Source organism: Ambystoma mexicanum, chromosome 14 (assembly GCF_040938575.1).
Source record: "Ambystoma mexicanum isolate Mex_15411 chromosome 14, UKY_AmexF1_1, whole genome shotgun sequence".
NCBI classification, from domain to species: Eukaryota; Metazoa; Chordata; class Amphibia; order Caudata; family Ambystomatidae; genus Ambystoma; species Ambystoma mexicanum.
Window position 1 is genome coordinate 651,976,602 of NC_090940.1, and position 17,308 is coordinate 651,993,909.

General features: G+C 46.1%; 1 protein-coding gene across 1 annotated transcript in view; it reads left to right on the top strand.

Annotated features, from left to right (window-relative positions):
• TDRD9 (tudor domain containing 9) overlaps nt 1–17,308 on the top strand; it is a 2,559,831-nt gene that overhangs the window by 231,661 nt on the left and 2,310,862 nt on the right. The window contains exon 4 of the mRNA XM_069638191.1: nt 11,557–11,778. Coding sequence (XP_069494292.1) covers nt 11,557–11,778 — 222 coding nt within the window. The remainder of the gene's footprint in view (nt 1–11,556; nt 11,779–17,308) is intronic.

Below are 17,308 nucleotides of genomic sequence, written 5' to 3' on the forward strand. Positions count from 1 at the left end.
GTCCTTCATGCTAGACATTAAAGCAGAGTTCAGATCTTGCATGGCGGAGCTCACTACGAAGCTGGAGCGAACAGATCAAAGAATCATGGAGGCGGAACAAAGGCTCGAGGAGGTTGAAGATCTAACCCAGGGACACGCCGTGACGTTGGTGGAAGTGCAATGCTCAATTCAAGCCTTGCAGGACAAGAGTGAGGTGCTGGAGTTTAAACGGGAGGACCTGGAAAATACGCCCAAGACGAGGGGTGGAATCAGACCCGCAACCCCTCCCCACTAGCCCCCGACGTGATAACTACGGTCCACTTCTATTCCACCAAGGAGGCCATCTCGTCCATAGGCCGCTCTTGAGAGGAGTTAACCTTCCAGGGCACTCCCTTAACCCTGTTCCTGCAAGGTCACAAGGTCAGCTACCGGTGGCTATTCCCCACTGCGCTACAGTTCTCTTACCAAGGAACCCAACGCAGGGTGAGTCACCTGGAGGACGCTGCAACGATACTACACCTGGAGGCTCCTCAGAATTCACCCTCAGTCTGCATCGCCCTCCGGAGGAGTCAAACGGATCACCCCGAAGCAAAGATATCCGGCCTGGACGAAAGTGCAGAGGCGCCGGAATGTGAAGTGAACCCGCAGCGACTTGCTCCTGAGATGAATGACGGCAGAATTGGAAACCATAACTATGATGCTGCGGTTCCTGAGCGGCCCATGACCACCTCCAAGGCGTATGCAATCTAGTCCCCCTTGCAGGCGAGCTCAGTACCTGGTTACCGCCCTAGCCCTGTTAGCTAGAAGAGCGGATATGGCCCCGTTGGCCAAGGGAGCCGCCAACCTCAATAAATCGGCCTCCCGGACTATTACAAAAATTCAGCCGGATGACCGCATCTCCACTAAGCTTCCGGGTGACATCTAAGCTCCGCCCCCAACCCCCAGTGACGTAGATGGATACTATACGACCCTATTCTGGGAGAAATGCCGCTGCAAAGCTCCATAGCGAAGTCAATCCAGAACTTTTTCACAGAGAATCGGAATGAGGATACCTCCCCAGCCAATACCTGGGATGCAATGAAAGCTGTGATAAGAGGAGCGCTAATAGCCCAGGGAGCTGCCTTCCACAATTGCAGACGGCAGGTCCGCCAAGTCCTGGAAAAGGAGGTCCACGATGCGTAGGCAGTCTGTAAGGCCAGGGGCTGGACCCCGAGATCCCACCGGGTCCTGCAGGCAACTAGGAAGAGGCTGATTACGCTGAGGATACAGCACAACTGCTAGCTAAAACAAAGCAAGGCTACTATGCCAAAAGAAATAAAGCAAACAAATTACTGGTGGAGAAACTCGCCAAGAAGCGAAATACCATCCAGGGCCAACGCGACCCCCAAGGCAGGGTCCAATTTGCAGAGCTAGACTAGCTAAATCTAGCAGCTGCCCACCTCAGACACCATGTCGGCATCCCCGCAATCACCGGAGGAACAGAAAAGCTATCTGTGGGCCGCGGCCCTCCCTCTGCTCTCGATGAAGGAGAACCTGGAAGCTCCGATTTACTAGTGAGGAGGTCGACGCAGCCATCAAGAGTCTTAAACTTCGGGCCCCAGGGCCAGACGGATTCACAACTCTATTCTATAAAATTATCCGCCCCCTTGACAACTCTTTAACTCCTTTGCTGTCACGGGAATTATCACCCCCTCGATGCAGGAATCAATCACAGTATTCGCCCTCAAATTGGGTAAAGACCCCAGGGACAAAGCTTCATATAGGCCCATTTTGTTGTTAAATCTCAACGCTAACATATATTCGAAGGTCCTAGCAAACTAATTAGCGAGAGTTCTCCCTGAAATCATAGACCCGGACCAGACAGGATTTATACTGCACAGATCAACCACAGATAACATTTGCAGGGTCCTTCTTGATCGTCGCAAATCAAGACTCACCGAAGTTGACCTGGTTAGCCCTAGACGCAACCAAGGCATTCGATAAAGTACACTGGGAATACCTGCGACTCACCCTGGAGTCCTTTCAATTCGGGCCCACCCTGAGAAGGCTGATACTAGCAACTATCAAGCCCCGAAAACCTTACTTGGAGTCAATGGCCTCTTATCCAATCCAACTGACCTGTGGAACTAGACAAGGTTGTCCCCTCTCGCCCCTACTCTTCGCCCTAGTCATGGAACCACTTGCCCAGCGAATACGCCTTATCCCCCGGGGTCAAATGCTTCAGAGTGGGCCCCTCCCAATACAAAATCGCTCTTTATGCAGACGACGTGTTGCTGTCCATAACGGATACTGCAACTTCACTAGAGGCTGCCCTGGCAGAGCGGTTTGGGAGGGTATCTGGGTTTACCTTCAACTTTGGGAAATCAGCAGCATTAGGGATTGGACTGGAATGGGGGACTGGGAGTCCTTCAGCTCCAGATGCTCGATCCAACTGAGTGAAACATCTATCCCCTACCTGGGGGGCTAGATCCCAGCCCGCTCGGATGGCACTTACCCGGCAAACTTCCCATCGGGCTTCAAAGACTTAGAGGCACCTCGATCTATGGCTCCCGCAAGAGATCACACTCCTAGGTCGTATCACGGTGTGTAAAATTAATCTCCTCCCACGATTCCTCTACGCATGCTCTTCCCTCCCCATTACAATTCTACGGCCCCCACTCCAGCGCCTGCAACGGAAAATGTTCTGTTTCATTTGCAAGGGTAAAAAGTCATGGATCCCCCAGAGGACCATGATGAGCAACCCTAGGCTAGGTGGCTTAGGAGTTCCTCCAGAAGTACCCGGCTGCTGCACAGATCGCTCAAACACAGGCCTGGTAAGGGACACCAAACATATCATACAGCAACTAGATTCAATTCCCTGGCAAAAAATTATAATCTAGCAACTTTGGAATTTGTATCTTTATACACAAGCATCAATCATGACAAAGGAATAATTGCATCCGAATACTTCCTAATAACGAGATCAATCTCATATAAAGAAGAAAACCAGATGATTCTGGAGATGCTGAACTTTGCCTTACGAAACAATATCTTTTGCTTCAATAAAACAATTTATAGACAAAATCAAGGCACAGCGATGGGGTGCAAATGTGCCCCATCATATGCAAATCCCTATGGGTTACTATGAGCTGAAACATGCGTGGAAACATGAAGCTTTTACCGACTCCAAAAACATCATTTTTTGGGGTCAGTATATTGATGACATCTTCATCTGGGAAGGAGAACAAAGATTTTTTTCGATATGTTGACTACCTTAATGAGAATGAATATAACTTGAAATTCACAGCAAATCTGAGTAAAGATGATATTAAATTTCTAGATCTAGAAATACAAACAGAAGACAAACTAATTACAAATTTATTTGTAAAACCCACTGCAGGCAATGGTCTATTACATGCTTCAAGCAACCATCCAAAACACATCATATCAAACATTCCCTATGGAGAAATTTTACGGATCAAAAGGAACTGCAGCACAACTGAAACATTTAAGTCTAACCTAGAAGGAGCAATCACAAAATTTACACAGAGGATACGAAATGAAAAGAATCAATGAATCTATTAAAAAAGCTGAGAGGATTTCAAGAGAATATTTACTACAAGACAAACCCAAGCAAGCAAAGCCTCAAACCCGAAATTCATCACAACATATGGCACAGACGCATCCACACTAAGAAAAATTCTCAAACATTGGAACATTTTAAAATTAGACGATACTCTTTCAAAACACATTGATGAAAACCCAGGGATATGCTACAGGAAAGCTCCAACACTTCGCAATAAATTGAGCCCAAGTCATTTGAAATCCATCGAAAAAACAAATATTAGAGAAATGCTACAACAACAACCAATGTATGGCACATTCAAATGTGGTAGCTGCAAATTATGTCCACACATTAAAAATGGAAAGAAGAACACTGAATTACCAAATGGAAAAGAATATAAATTGAAACATTTCATTAACTGCAACAGCAAACATGTGGTATATGCGATTGAATGTGTTTGCACTAAAATGTATATAGGAAGTACAATCAGAAGCTTGAAAATCGGAATCTTTGAACATTTGCGCACAATAAGGAACCAAGATTTGAAATACCCACTTTCTTTTCATTGGATGACAGAACATAAAGGGCACAGTATTGGATTGGACAAAATTGAAGAATTACCTAGAGGATGAGACCAGGAACAAATTCTAAGACAAAGAGAATCCAAATGGATTTGTATTATGGACACTTGTGACATCGGTTTAAATTCAGACGATGAATTTTGTAATTGGCTTTGAAATAAGTTGTTATTTTTTATTTTTAGGAAATGTGTTGTTGGACTAACAAATCTTAATTTTTGAATGAATTTCTATCCATTATGATAATCAGCCTCTACAGTTGAAATAATACTTGCATCATAGTTCATTTATCATTTGATCAACAGGAAACACAATTTTTCTTTTTATTGGTTCTTAATGATGTGAAATGCCGAAATAATAGAAATTAAAATAGAAATCCTATCCAGAAATTAACATCACTTCTTACTATCATCAAAATGATCAAATACAGAATCTACAGTTGTAATAATACTTGTACCACAGTTCATCTATCTTTTGACTAACGAGAAATAATTTTTCCTTTTTCTTTTTTTTTGTTTCCCAATGAATTGATGTACCGAAACAATAGTTATCAAAACATAAATTTTGCCTGCAAATAATAAAATTAAACACTATAAGTGACAAAAGTCAATAAAATGCTAAAACCTTTTTCCTAACACAAATCTTCTTTGAATACTACTATTATAAAAGGCAAAGGTAACGAAAATGGCCGCCACGTAGAACGTGATGGCGTAATGACGTCATCGCGTACAGAGCATGTGCGCGATGACATCATATGCATAAAAAGCATATATAAACGAGCGCAATCAAAACACAGATCGCGCCGAAACAAGGAGCCAGGAAAACTGCCCGCATCGCTTAAACTAGGAGGTAAGCTATTTAAACCTCTTCCTCCTCATGTTTTATTTTTTTTCCCCCCTAACTCTAGACTATATCCTTGCAATATAACAAAGAGTAACCATTCAAAAATGGTAACCCTGTTCTATAATTTTTTCTATTTTAGACAGAAAAGATATTTTATCAAAGAAATAATGACATGGAGTGAAATATTAAATTCCTTTTCTAAACTAAATTTGAATCAACAAGACTTGGTGAGTGCCATTATGATGATATTGAAATCAATAACTAACTTTTGAAATGCTCTTGAAACAAATCTTATTATCAAACAATTTTATTCTTTTGCTGTACATGGGATGAATAGATTTTGAATACTTTTCGTTTTTCTTCTTTCTTTTTCAAAAAATAAGAATGACAAAACTCTTCTGATGATCACCTGTGACCTAAACAGGCGTGAAACACGTGTAGAGTGATGAGAATGGGTACAACAGTATACCAATGAATTAATAAAATGGAGATTATTTAAATAAGAACGTGAAGACCTTTTCTTTCAAAGACAACCTGGAATGGCACTCAAAAATTATAATTGACATTGGAATGTCGCAAGTGGAAATGTAAACATTTGAAAGTCATATTAACTACCATCTTTGGTAACCTAGATAATATTACAAAACAGCTGACGTCCAAAAAGAAATAACAATTTTATTTGGATCTCGCCCAGGGAAATAGTCCCAACAAATTGGTTGCAATCAGTGAGTTAAACACAGGCCTGTGCCATCGCCTCGGGATGCCCGAAATGGATGGAGATTGAACAGTCCCGCCTGCCCCTACCCCTACGCTTCCTACCACATCTCCTGCCCTCTCTGCATGGGACCTGGCCAGGCATCTTGTCCTCTACTAAGCACACCTTTAAAAGTGTGGGACTGGACTTGTAAATGTAAAGGCATCCCGAGAGATCTGAGTCCTTCCGCCCCAGTCTTCTACAACCCGGCTTTCATACCTGGATCTGGCCTGCCGAATTTTGGGAATTTGTATAGCGGTAGGTCTGAGCTCTTTGGGTCAGCTCTTTGAGGGGGACCAACCGCGCAACTTCGAGCAATTCAAGAGTGCCTTCCGATTGGCGGAAACACAGGTTCTCCCATGCCCAATTGAGGCACTGGTGTTCCCACCCGTGACCCGCGCGGCGTCTACTCGAGCCCTTAGCCCCCTCAAGCTCACAATTGCAGAGCCACCGGCTCGGGGGAGAATCCTTACCGCCAGGACCTCCTATATCGCACAGTGGGATGCGGACCTGGGGCACCCGATAGAGGACCAGTCCTGGGTAGACATTTTTTCGAGGACTCTCATCCTTCTGTGTCCCCATCCGGGAGGGTGCACATAAACTACTACTGCAATGGTATTACCCGCCGCTCCGACTACACCACTTTAACCAAGGTCTAGACCCCCTATACTGGCGCTGCTGTGGCCTGCCAGGATCCTATATGCACATGTGGTCATGCGCAGTGATAACGGAGTTCTGGTCCCAATGCACCGTGACGATAGTAGACATAACCGAGGTGGTGATACCACTGGAGCCGGAACCTATCCTACTGGGAGTCCCAATCCCAAGTATTTACCCGAAAACTGGCAGGAAGGCGGCCCTCCTGACACAGCTTCTCCTCGCCGCCAAGATCACGGTATCGCGCACCTGGCAATCTCCGCAGGGCCCCATAATGACCCAATGGTGGCTGAAACTGTGGGACATAATAGCGGAAAAAAATCACAGCAGCTAACGGGGGGCGTCCTCCACCGCTTCCTAAATATTTGGGCTCCGGTGTTGGACTACGACCAGAACTTCCCAGCATTAACATTTAAACCACGCCTCGTGGCAAGAGCCCTTCAATCAGAGGACAGGGAGCTGGCACTTGCAGAACGAGACCGCGACAGCAGTTGAGCGGGGGGAGGGGAAGAGGGAGGGGTCAGGGACTTATGGGAGCATTGAACCGGAGGGAAGTGCTAATTGAATGTAGTAATCTAATTATCTGTGTGCTGATTTACAAATAAAGAAGTTAAAAAAAAAAAACAGAGAAAGAACAGGAATCTGGTGTCTTGAAGCTGTTTTATTAACACTGGTAAGGGTCAGTATCCTCAGTGTTTAACATAATCTATGCTTTACTCTTAGAAACCAAAACCGCTGTACCTCTTTTGCAGCCTTTCATTGCGGTGTACGCTTGTGGGAGGGGTCCCATTGCACCTATTTTTCACTTGCAGAATTTGTTCAGGGTTTCAGTTTAGAATGTCTATTGTTGCAGAGTTGCCCAATTCCGCACACTTAATGCTGCCACTAATATCACTGCCAAATAACCACCAATCTGTGTACACATTGTAACAAAACTGCCTCAAACATATTTCCCCGCCCCTCAAAGTAGTGGCAATGAGATGAGCACACATTTCATCAAGCTGCCCCAGCCCAGATTCCAACTCCATCCGGGGGCGCACACATCTTGCACAGGGCGCAGTGGCAGACCAGTGGGAAAGCGGTAGCTATACTTGCATGCATCCTATATAGATGCTGGCCGATGTTTGAAAAAGGGGCTGCAGCATGGCTAGGGAGCTGTCTCTAAAAGGAGCCGGTGCGAGGCACCCTGCATCCTGCCGTTGGCAGTCGGCAAAGGGCTTGTTCCCTTGGGACTTGAGTCTGTCCCAAGGGTATCTGAGGGGCAGGTGGTGAGACCAGGCCCTCAACCCTGTTAATCCAGAGGGACCGCTCGTCAATGTGACTCTGCCCGGTGAGTTTCATGTCACTGAGATCTAAACTTGGGAGCATGCGATTGACCGGAGCGGGAGAAAGACCCAGTTGATAAAGCAGCACAGAGTGGAAAAGCTAGAGCAAGCTTGTAAAGTGGAAAAGTGAGAGAGCTTGTGGAGCGACAAGGAGTGGAAAAGTGAAATGCAATATGAGACAAAGCGCTAGATGGAGAGAAGGAAAGCAACAAAAGGAAAAGGCGCTAGCAGTGCGGACGGAAAGTTAAGACATTAAGACGGTGTAAGGGTGCATGGGAAAGCAAGGGAGGTGCAAGGCGAACCATAAAGCAAGGCAGGTGCAAGTGTGCATGAGAAAGAAGCAAAGGAAATGAAGGAGAAGCAAGGTTAAAGGAAGCACCTGAAGGTGAAGGGTTTAAAAGGAAGTGCAAGGAATACAAAGAGGTTGCAGATCAGAGTGGACACGCATAGGAGGCGCAAAATATCTGGCAGTTTTGAAAGTCTCCTATTGTACCCCACAAGTGAAGTGTTTGAAATAACTGTACATAAAAGGAAAGGTACATCCTGACGAGCTGAACTTGTGTTTAAAACCAAAAGGTGCCTAAACTTGTGGAAGGGAACCCTAAGAGGCCTAACAACGTTGAATACCTATTTTGTGATATTGAAGCTTTGGCAAGAGGGGCCTACGCCTGTGGAAGGGAACCCTTAGAGGCCTGACAAAGTTAAATACTTATTGGTTTTTGATGCTAAAGGAGTTAAAGCTTGAGGAAGGGAATCCCAAGGAACATTAGACATTGAAAGTGTTTGCGACTACTGCAAGAACTGTGGAGAAGGTCTATGATCAGCCCTTTTTGATTGAACTCCTTTTTATGAGACCATCCCACACCTGGTGAGAAGACACCTGAAACCAAACCTGGTTTCCTATTTTCTGTTGAACTACTATATTTCTTTTTTAAGAGGCTTTCTAGCACATTTTGTCAGAGGGCAAGCATAGGTTTAGACACATACTATTTTCTTTGGACTTTCAGACTTAGACGGCCCTTAGAAATATCAGTTAAGGGAACCATCCCTTTAGAGTTAGGGCCAGTCAGGCATTACACCAACTCAGGAACCTTAGTAAATAAAGTTTTTGAAACGAACATCTTTGAGTCTCTCTTGATACCATGCCCATCTCGCACCTCCCATTTCACACCCAAAACTCGGGACATCCTACTCTACCTCCTCCATCCTGCTCTGAGGTCTCCCTTGGCCCTGCCGCCGTTCCCTCCCACCTAGTCTCTGCCTTCTTACTCATAGCACACGATTGAGTCACCAAGACAGTCTGTTCTATGAAAGTCTCCTCCAAACAGGTGCTCCCCTGCTCTTCCAGAACAATCAAGGACAAAGTTGCTGCCCTTGCTCCCTCCTTGGCTGAGTTCTGCAACCACTCCTTTGCCACTGGCTCCAATCCACTGCCCCTCAAGCAATCCCTTGTGCACCCCCTCTTAAAAAAGCTGCTCGCAGACCCTTCCTGCCTGGCTAACTGCCCTATCTCCTCCACCCCTTTCTTGGGCAAACTTTTGGAGAAGTTGGTAATCTCCCAACTTATCCAGCACACTGAATCTGTTGGCCGTCTCCATGACCACCAGTCTGTCTTTAGAGCATCCAGACTGAACACCTGTGAAGACTTGCTCTGAAATGCGGACTCCAACTCTCCTTCCGTTCTCATCCACCTCGATCTGTCCTCTGCCTTTGACATGGTCAACCATGCCATCTTCATAAATCGGCCCCTTGATACCCTTGGCATCATTGACCGGGCACTAGATTGGTTGATCGCTTTCCTTTCTGATCAACCCTCCCCGGTCCAACTGGGCCCCTTTCTCTCCTTCTCCTCCCTCTTCTTGCAGCATCCCTCAGGGCTCTATCCTCTCGCCCTGGCGTTTCAACCTATACCATGCCCTTCTTGCCCACTTGATCTTCACCTTCTCACCTCATTTACAGTGTTCTGCTGATACACCACTCTCCCTTTAAGTTTCCCTCCTCTACCTCCTCCCTTACTGCTATACAGGCATGGTTTGCTGCTAATGATCTCTGCCTTAATGCCAGTAAGACTGAGATCCTTCTCATTGAGACATCTGCCCCCTCCTTCCCTCCTACTCTCTGGCTGCCCTCCTTAGGCCCTCTTCCCTCACCCACGTGTGAAGCAAGACACCTGGGTGTCATCTTCGATTCCTCTTCTTCTCACCTTGTATCGTTAAACTTGCCAAGAAGGCCCACTTTCAACTTCACCTCCTCAGAGGCATTCTCCCTTTCCTCAAACTCAATGTCTCCAGAGCTCTGGTTCTTTCTAGGCTGGATTACTGCAACAACCTCTTCCTCAATCTGCCCTTCTCCTCCCTTTGCCCTCAACTAATCCAGCATAGGACTGGGAGACTTATCCTTGGCTTCAAGCCCAGGGACTGCGTCTCTCCAGCCCTATAATATCTCCACTGGCTCCCGGTGGCTGCAAGGATCAAATTCAAGACCCGCTGCATCCAACTTTCCCTCCCTAAATACTTCCCTGATAGAACCCTTCAGTCCACTAGCTCCAGCTCTCTGCAGACCAGATCTTTCTCCAAGCAGAGAGTGGGGCGGTAGATCTTTCTTCACAGGAGCCTATCTCTGAATGGCCTCTCAGACTTGAGCTGGATCTCCGTAAGTGCCGGAAGCTCCTCAAAACCTTCCTTTTCTCCCCCTACCCGCTTCCCCACCCTTGATGCCCCATGCTGACGCAACTGGTCCCCTACGAGTCTTACAAGGGGTAGGCCCACCGCGAGGCGTCTCCCCCCAGAACCTCTATAACCAGCACTTGCCCTCAGGCACCTTTCCCTGACCAGCCTACTTAGTCTAGCCCACCCCATCCTTGCCCTAGTTGAACCTCACCCTGTCCCCCTCGCACTTACTCTCTTGGGCCGCCCTTAGCACTTGGCCAGTCCCTGGGCCCCCTCCCTCCTACACTTCCCCCTCCCTTATCCATCCTTCCTTGGCCTGCCTCCTCCCTGGCAATTCTTTTTCTGCACTTGCACGATCCGAATGGCACAAGGCATAGTAGTACCATTTTGTTCTCCTCTGTCCCCACCACCCCCTGCTTTGTGGGGCCTGGAAACACCTTTGGCTGTATAAGCGCCATACAAATGTTCACTAAATAAATAATAAAAAGTGGCAATGACCCTGTTGTCTTGGGATTCTCCATCACTGCTGTATTTGCAGGATAGGTACACTATATTTTAGAGCGCTTGGGCAAGGACTGTGGCATGCTGCACTCTGCATTCGGGAAGACCTGATTAAAATGCGACTGATCTGATGGAAATATTGCTATAGATCATGTCATCAGGTTGTTGGAGGTGTGAAGTGAAAAATGGATGGAGCAATGGAGTGCAGGTGGGAGAAGCGCACACCTAGGGTTTCTGGAATGTGTTGTTGGCACCATGTCTAGAACCTTGAGAACAACCTCTTGGCAGGGGATGGGTGTGCGTTGATTTCATTTTAGAAAGCTATTTGGGATAATGTCTTACTGAAGGAAGTTTTGTACTAATGTATTCTGAGCTGTATCTTGTGATCATTTATGAAATCTATTCTTACCTAAAGCAACTAAGCTGCACATTTTACTCTGATTTTGTTTATCAGAAACATTGTTATATAAATAAATAAAAATATTGCAAAAGGAAATCTTCAACAACAAATTGGTGCCATTAAGACATCGCTACAATGAGCCGTAACAATTTTATGTAATGTACTTTTCACTTTTCTTTTAATTGCAAGGATGAAAACATTTCATCAACAGTTGAAAATAAAATTTGAATGCCCTTTTTGAAAAAAATGCTTGGAAATGTGTTTTCCCACTTCTGAACCTAATGAAGTTTTCCCTTTCTCTTACAGCTAATGTCTCTCATAGAATACAGGTCTGTTCTGATTGTACGCGGTGCAACAGGCAGCGGTAAAAGTACTCAGCTACCACAGTTTGTTTTGGATCACTGCATCAAGCGTTCTTCCTACTGCAACATCGTGGTCACGCAGCCTCGTAAAATAGGAGCCACTAGCATTGCACGGTGGATTAGCAATGAGCGCAAGTGGGTTTTGGGTGGCTTGGTGGGATATCAGGTAAGACACTTTCATCCAGCACGTTTTCTGTACCATGCACCAAAGTCGTGCCATATACTGTTTAAAACCTATGCATTTCTAGAGCCGTGCATGTTCCCAGAGCAAGTAAGCGGAGAATAATGGTGCTTTACCCAGAAGGTTGTGGATTATGAGACGGTGCCGCTGTGATTAGAGCTCTTCGATCACCTGGAGCTTCACACAGTACTTACTCTGGTGCTGCGTTGGAACCAGACCTAGGTCTAGTGCAGTTATGAAAGTAAAATGATTACAACTTTCATTATCTGGTATCTGAGCAGAGTGGGCACCCTTGGGAGTGACTGATGCTTTTTTGGCTGATGGGGACTATTTCTAGCCTTTGGTGATACTAGACCTCTTTTGGATGGCAAACGCCTTCAATTCAAGGATTATAGTTCACGTTTGTCAATCCATTTTAAATGTTTAGGCTGCCTATGCAGGTTGCTGCAAAGCGGTACAGTGGCTCTTGCGATGGCCTATTTCTGCAGTTGAACCGAGCTCAGCTCTAATTTCAGTCTTTTGAATCCGTAATTTTTATGTTTTCTCAAGGCACTCGCTTTACCTGTGATTCATGATTCGAAGGGATTTGTTCCGACGTATTCCACATCTATGACAGGTAATCGCCACAGCTGTGCTGCTTTGGAAAATTTCAAGTGGAACCGGGTTCCTGTGTCGAGGACCACACGTCGGATAGCTCGCGATTCAAAGTTGCCAAAGTACTTAAGATATTGTCAAATGTTCGGAAGCAAAAGTTATAAGGAGGGGGGAAAATAAGGTCAAGCCTTATAAGCGAGAAATGGGGATTTCACCCAAAATTCCTCAAGCAGAGTACCTTTTCAAAGAAGCTGGTGCCACGGCAGTTGTTCCTGGTAGTTTCCTGTAGACCCACGATTCCTGGCTTCGGCACGAAGGACGATGAAGGGGGGTCTACACCACACAGGGATGAGGCCGGCAGCAGCGACAATGAATAAAAGGTGTGCTCCTTAAAAACAGGAGAGGCTCTACAGGTGGCTATCAGGACCACTACAGCAGTGTGCAGCGATTTCGACCACGAAGGCGACCTCTAGCTGAAGACGACGAGCTGGTTATCCCCACCAGGCTCAAGGGAAGATGACTCCGCACTGGATCTCCTCTTAGTCGTTGAAGGGTAGATAGCTCAGGACTCCAGCAGGGCTTCACTGGTACGGGATAGTTGCAGCAGTCGACCTTTCCTCCGCTTCTCTTCGGTTCCTTGTAGTTCCAGTGGCGACTCTCGGACTTCCAGCCCAAGAGACCTGCCTTTTATGCAAAAATCCCCCATTCACACAGCCTGGCTGCCAATCACACAGCAGGGGGGTTGTCCAGCCCGGACAACCACCTCAGCCAATCATGAAAAAGTGTGACTTGGGTTTCCTAGGATACCCTGTGCAGGGGGTGACTTCACCCCTCCCTCACATTCAGCCCACCTAGACACCCAGGCGCCTTGAGGAGGGCTTCTTGGCAGAAGCCCGCCAAAAGACAGTGAACAAGTAAAACACAAGAAGGATTTTAACAAAATGAAATGGCGAATAAACAGCACCGGAGCCAAAAGAAAAAGTATTTGGTCAAGCGGGTTTAAGTTCGAGGCTAACACAATAGCCTACAATATTACCACGGTTATATAAGATAACCGCGGTAGAAAATTAGGGTAGATCACCACTGCCACCAGCCATGTCTAAATGTTAAAAAGAGCGAAACAATGCTCTACGAGGTACAGATAAAAAGGGCTAAGAGTTAACCCTTCCAGTACTCCATGTAAGATGGGGTGTACTGGATCTGTGGTTAATTTGACTAAAGTTAATGGTAACTTTGCCCTTTTCTGGGGGACAGTAGTCCGCCTCAGAAATGGAGTCGTGGGAAGTCTGAGCGACAACCCTGTGTCACTGCACAGAAGGTGCTGTGTGACACACAAAAGATGGGGGCTACTGAAGTGGTATACTCCAGAGTCCTCAATCACAAAAACAGGTAAAAACGTATAGCAAAACACAAGAGTGGTGAAAAGCTCACACTCTTACCAAGTGGAAAGCAATAACTCCAGAGATCCAGTAAAGCTGCTGAGGGACTCACTAGGTGAGGGAAATTGGCCATGAAATGAGAATTCTCCCCAACAGTCGAGGGGGGTCTCGGTCCCGGATTGGTTCCCGCCATTCCTCTGCCTCTTCTAGGCACTCGCGGAAGTGCAGTCAGCGATCGCCTTCCCCGTCCGAGGACTCCACCAGACGGCGGGTAGGTTGTCCTACCAAGCATTCCTCTCCTGCGGAATGGGACGCATTTCGTAAGGAAATGATGGCGATGTTCGAGTCGCAGGGATCCGTTCGTCTGCGCCTTTGAGAAGCCAGCAAGGAACACGCTAGGGCCACGTTCGCTCGCCTTCGGGCTTGGGCAGTCGACGCGATCACTGGGAACCTTCGAGGTTCCGGTCGGACAAGGTGGATCGCTCTAGCCATGCCCGCTCCAGGTCCCGGTCCTCGATGCCCTCGAGACTGTCGGGGCCTGTGACGTCTTCTAAGAAGACGTCGATGCAATCTGTGCCATGTTCGTTGAGGGACTTTCTCAAGGCTCCACCCCCGAGGAAGTCATCGGCGCCGAGGCCAGTGAAGGACATGCTCGGGGCACCGCCCTCGAGGCCTGTGTCGAAGCCATCGGCGCCACGCTCGACGCCGATTCAGTCGACTCCTTTTGTGGAGGCTTTACTGGAGGTACCCCATGCATCGGTGGATACTCCGAGGAAGTCCCTGAAGAGATCAGTAAGGCCTGTCTTTGAACCTTTTTCTGTGCCCTCATCCAGGGAGTTATTCCAGCCTCTGGATTACATCTGAGGTGGATGAAGGGTCTGATGAAGGTATGGTTCCTGAAGAGGTTCCTGACAAATTCTTGTCTGGTCATAGCCAGTTGGAAGACCTGCGTCAGTCTTTGCACGACGCTAGTAGTCTGGACACACCTCTGGAGGTTGCGTTCGGTAGGCCTGAGCCTGGCACGCACGCAGAGTCTTCGTACCAGCGTCTCATGTTGTCAGGTTCTCACATTCTGTACCTCACATTGGCAAAATTCCTAGGAGAATAGAGTGTTGCAAATACTATTTCAGGAAAGTTGGAAAGGGAAGGTGGTTTAAATGGTAAATAGATTCTATTTAGAGAGTAGAACAATTCCTGTTTTTAGTTCTATTTCATTGTTGTTTTTTTTTTCCCTTAACTAACTTTCATTTAGAAAGATGAAAATTCCCCAAGCCAAGATGGTGGAACATTTTCCCAGCAGTGATTGGTGTAGCTTATAGCAGGCAGCATTGTGATGTCATTTAGAATGTTTCCAATAACTATCAACTGTCTTTCATTAAAGTTTTCACCAGAATAGGTCATGTTTTAGTTCTCTCCAGTGGTTAAAGTTATAGTTACCCCTACACTATAGTACTTATCTTTTAGTATAAATATCTATCAGGATTTAAGTTAGTAGTTCCAGTTATAGTGAGAGAAGATCTACAGAAGATAGAAGATTCCAAGAAACTTTGGTTGGCTGAGTGGCAGATTTTTCAAGTCAAGACAAAGCTAAGTTTTCAGTGTTGTTTCTTAAAATTCCAAAGAACTCTTTATTTATGTCATGAGAACTAAATTTGAACATTTGGATCAGTTTATTGTATATATTTTTTTATATTTAAGTTCTAGCTTAACTCTCTTACTCGAGAAAATGTGGATTGTTCAATTAATGTGAGCGTTTTCGTTTTCGCTTTTTTTATTTTAACATATATTGTAACAATACTAACCTTTTTATTACGAGCGCGAGACTGTAGTTATTGCGCACGTATTGTTTATTTTTTGACCGCGCGCTTAGAGAAAGGGACCCTATTGCATTTTGGAATTGCGTCGTACGTCGCAGCCATTTTGGGATTTTCTTCGTGCTTGCGTCGCGGCTATCTTTTGGATTGCTAAAGTTTGTGAATCTTCGTTACGCTTCGCACATGTGAATTGAAAACTTTACAGAATTTTTATGATTGAATGATCAGTCCACAAATTAAATTCCTGAAAACTTCATGGTGAAATTAATCTTCAGCAAAACCCACACCAGGTATTTTATATTAAACATTTTCTATATGAGGAAGTTGTTAACAGAAAAGATAAGATAGTAATAATTTTGGGTATTATTTCCAGGACAATATTAGTAAGCAAGGAATAAGAATTCAGTGAAGAAACAAAGTTTATAAGAAGTTCTTCCTTGGAAATACATTTAAAGTTTGGTCCAGAAAAGACAATTACAGTAGTCTCCTGTTTATGAGAAAAAGACAGAAGAAAATAGCCTATTAGCTATATAAGCATAGGCTTCAGGTATGAGAACAGAGTTATAAGTTGCTTAGAATAGATATTGAGATTAGCATAATATTTAAAAAAGATTGCCTTTTTATTTTTAGGTTCTCTATTGCTTAATACCAGAGACATTCATGTGAAGACAAACAGAAGTGCCAGAAGCTAGAGTTCCTGTGTGTGTTTATCCATTCCCCTTTCCCCTTGGGTTTGCCTGGCCAATAGTTTTACGTAAAAGGATTGTTGAGCAGGCAGGCTTTGGGGGCTAGGTGGGCCAGCTTCACTCCTGCAGGATTCAACTCTTCAGATCTTTGACACATGTCGAGGGCGACTGAGTACTTGGGGTGGTCTGCGCCACCAGTGGATTTTCTGCAGGATGACCTGACGGATATCCTTGACCAAGGTCCACCCACTGACCCGGTGCTGCCATTTCATATGGCTTTACAGAGAAGGGTGGCGGCGGCTTGGACTGCTCCAGAGTCTCTCCCGGCAGTGAGCAAGTCGTTGCCGGAAAAAATATCGTCCCACCAGCAGCGACCCCTGTTACTTGACTACGTACCCCACTCCAGAGTTTGGTGGTGCAGGTGGCTACGACCCCAGCAAAGCAGGCGTTGTATCCTACCATCTCGCCAGATAGGAACGACAAACGTTTTGATGACTGGGCGAAGAAAGTGTTTTCTTCAGGGGGTATGGCTTTACAGGCAGCCAACTCCGTGTGTGCCTTAGCACGTTTCACTCACACTGTTGAGTTGTCTCTATGGTGGCTGAATATATTCACGAAGGGGAGGAAAGAGATGGTTTTCTTGCCCTCGTTCAGGATGGCAAGGATGCCATGTGTGAATCCGTTAAGTTGGATCTGGCCATGGCAGACTGTCAGCCGGTCCATGGTGACGAGCACCGTGATGCGCACATTTGCGTGGTTGCGGAAGTCAGGGTTTGCTCCTGACGTACGCCTTCTCAACATGCCCTTTGATGGTGTACATCTTTTTGGCAGCAAGGCGACGAGAGTCTTTAGAGGTTGCAGACCTCCAAAGCTGCAGCGAAGTCTTTGAGCGCTGCAGTTCGCCAACCTCCGCCTTTTCGTCCTAGGGGACAGCAATGGAGGGGAGGTTCCTTTCGATACTACTCTTCCTTTGGTAGATTGAGGGGAGCTGCAAGTCAAAGGGGCCACCGTAGGTGTACCAGAGGTGGAAAACAAGGTACTC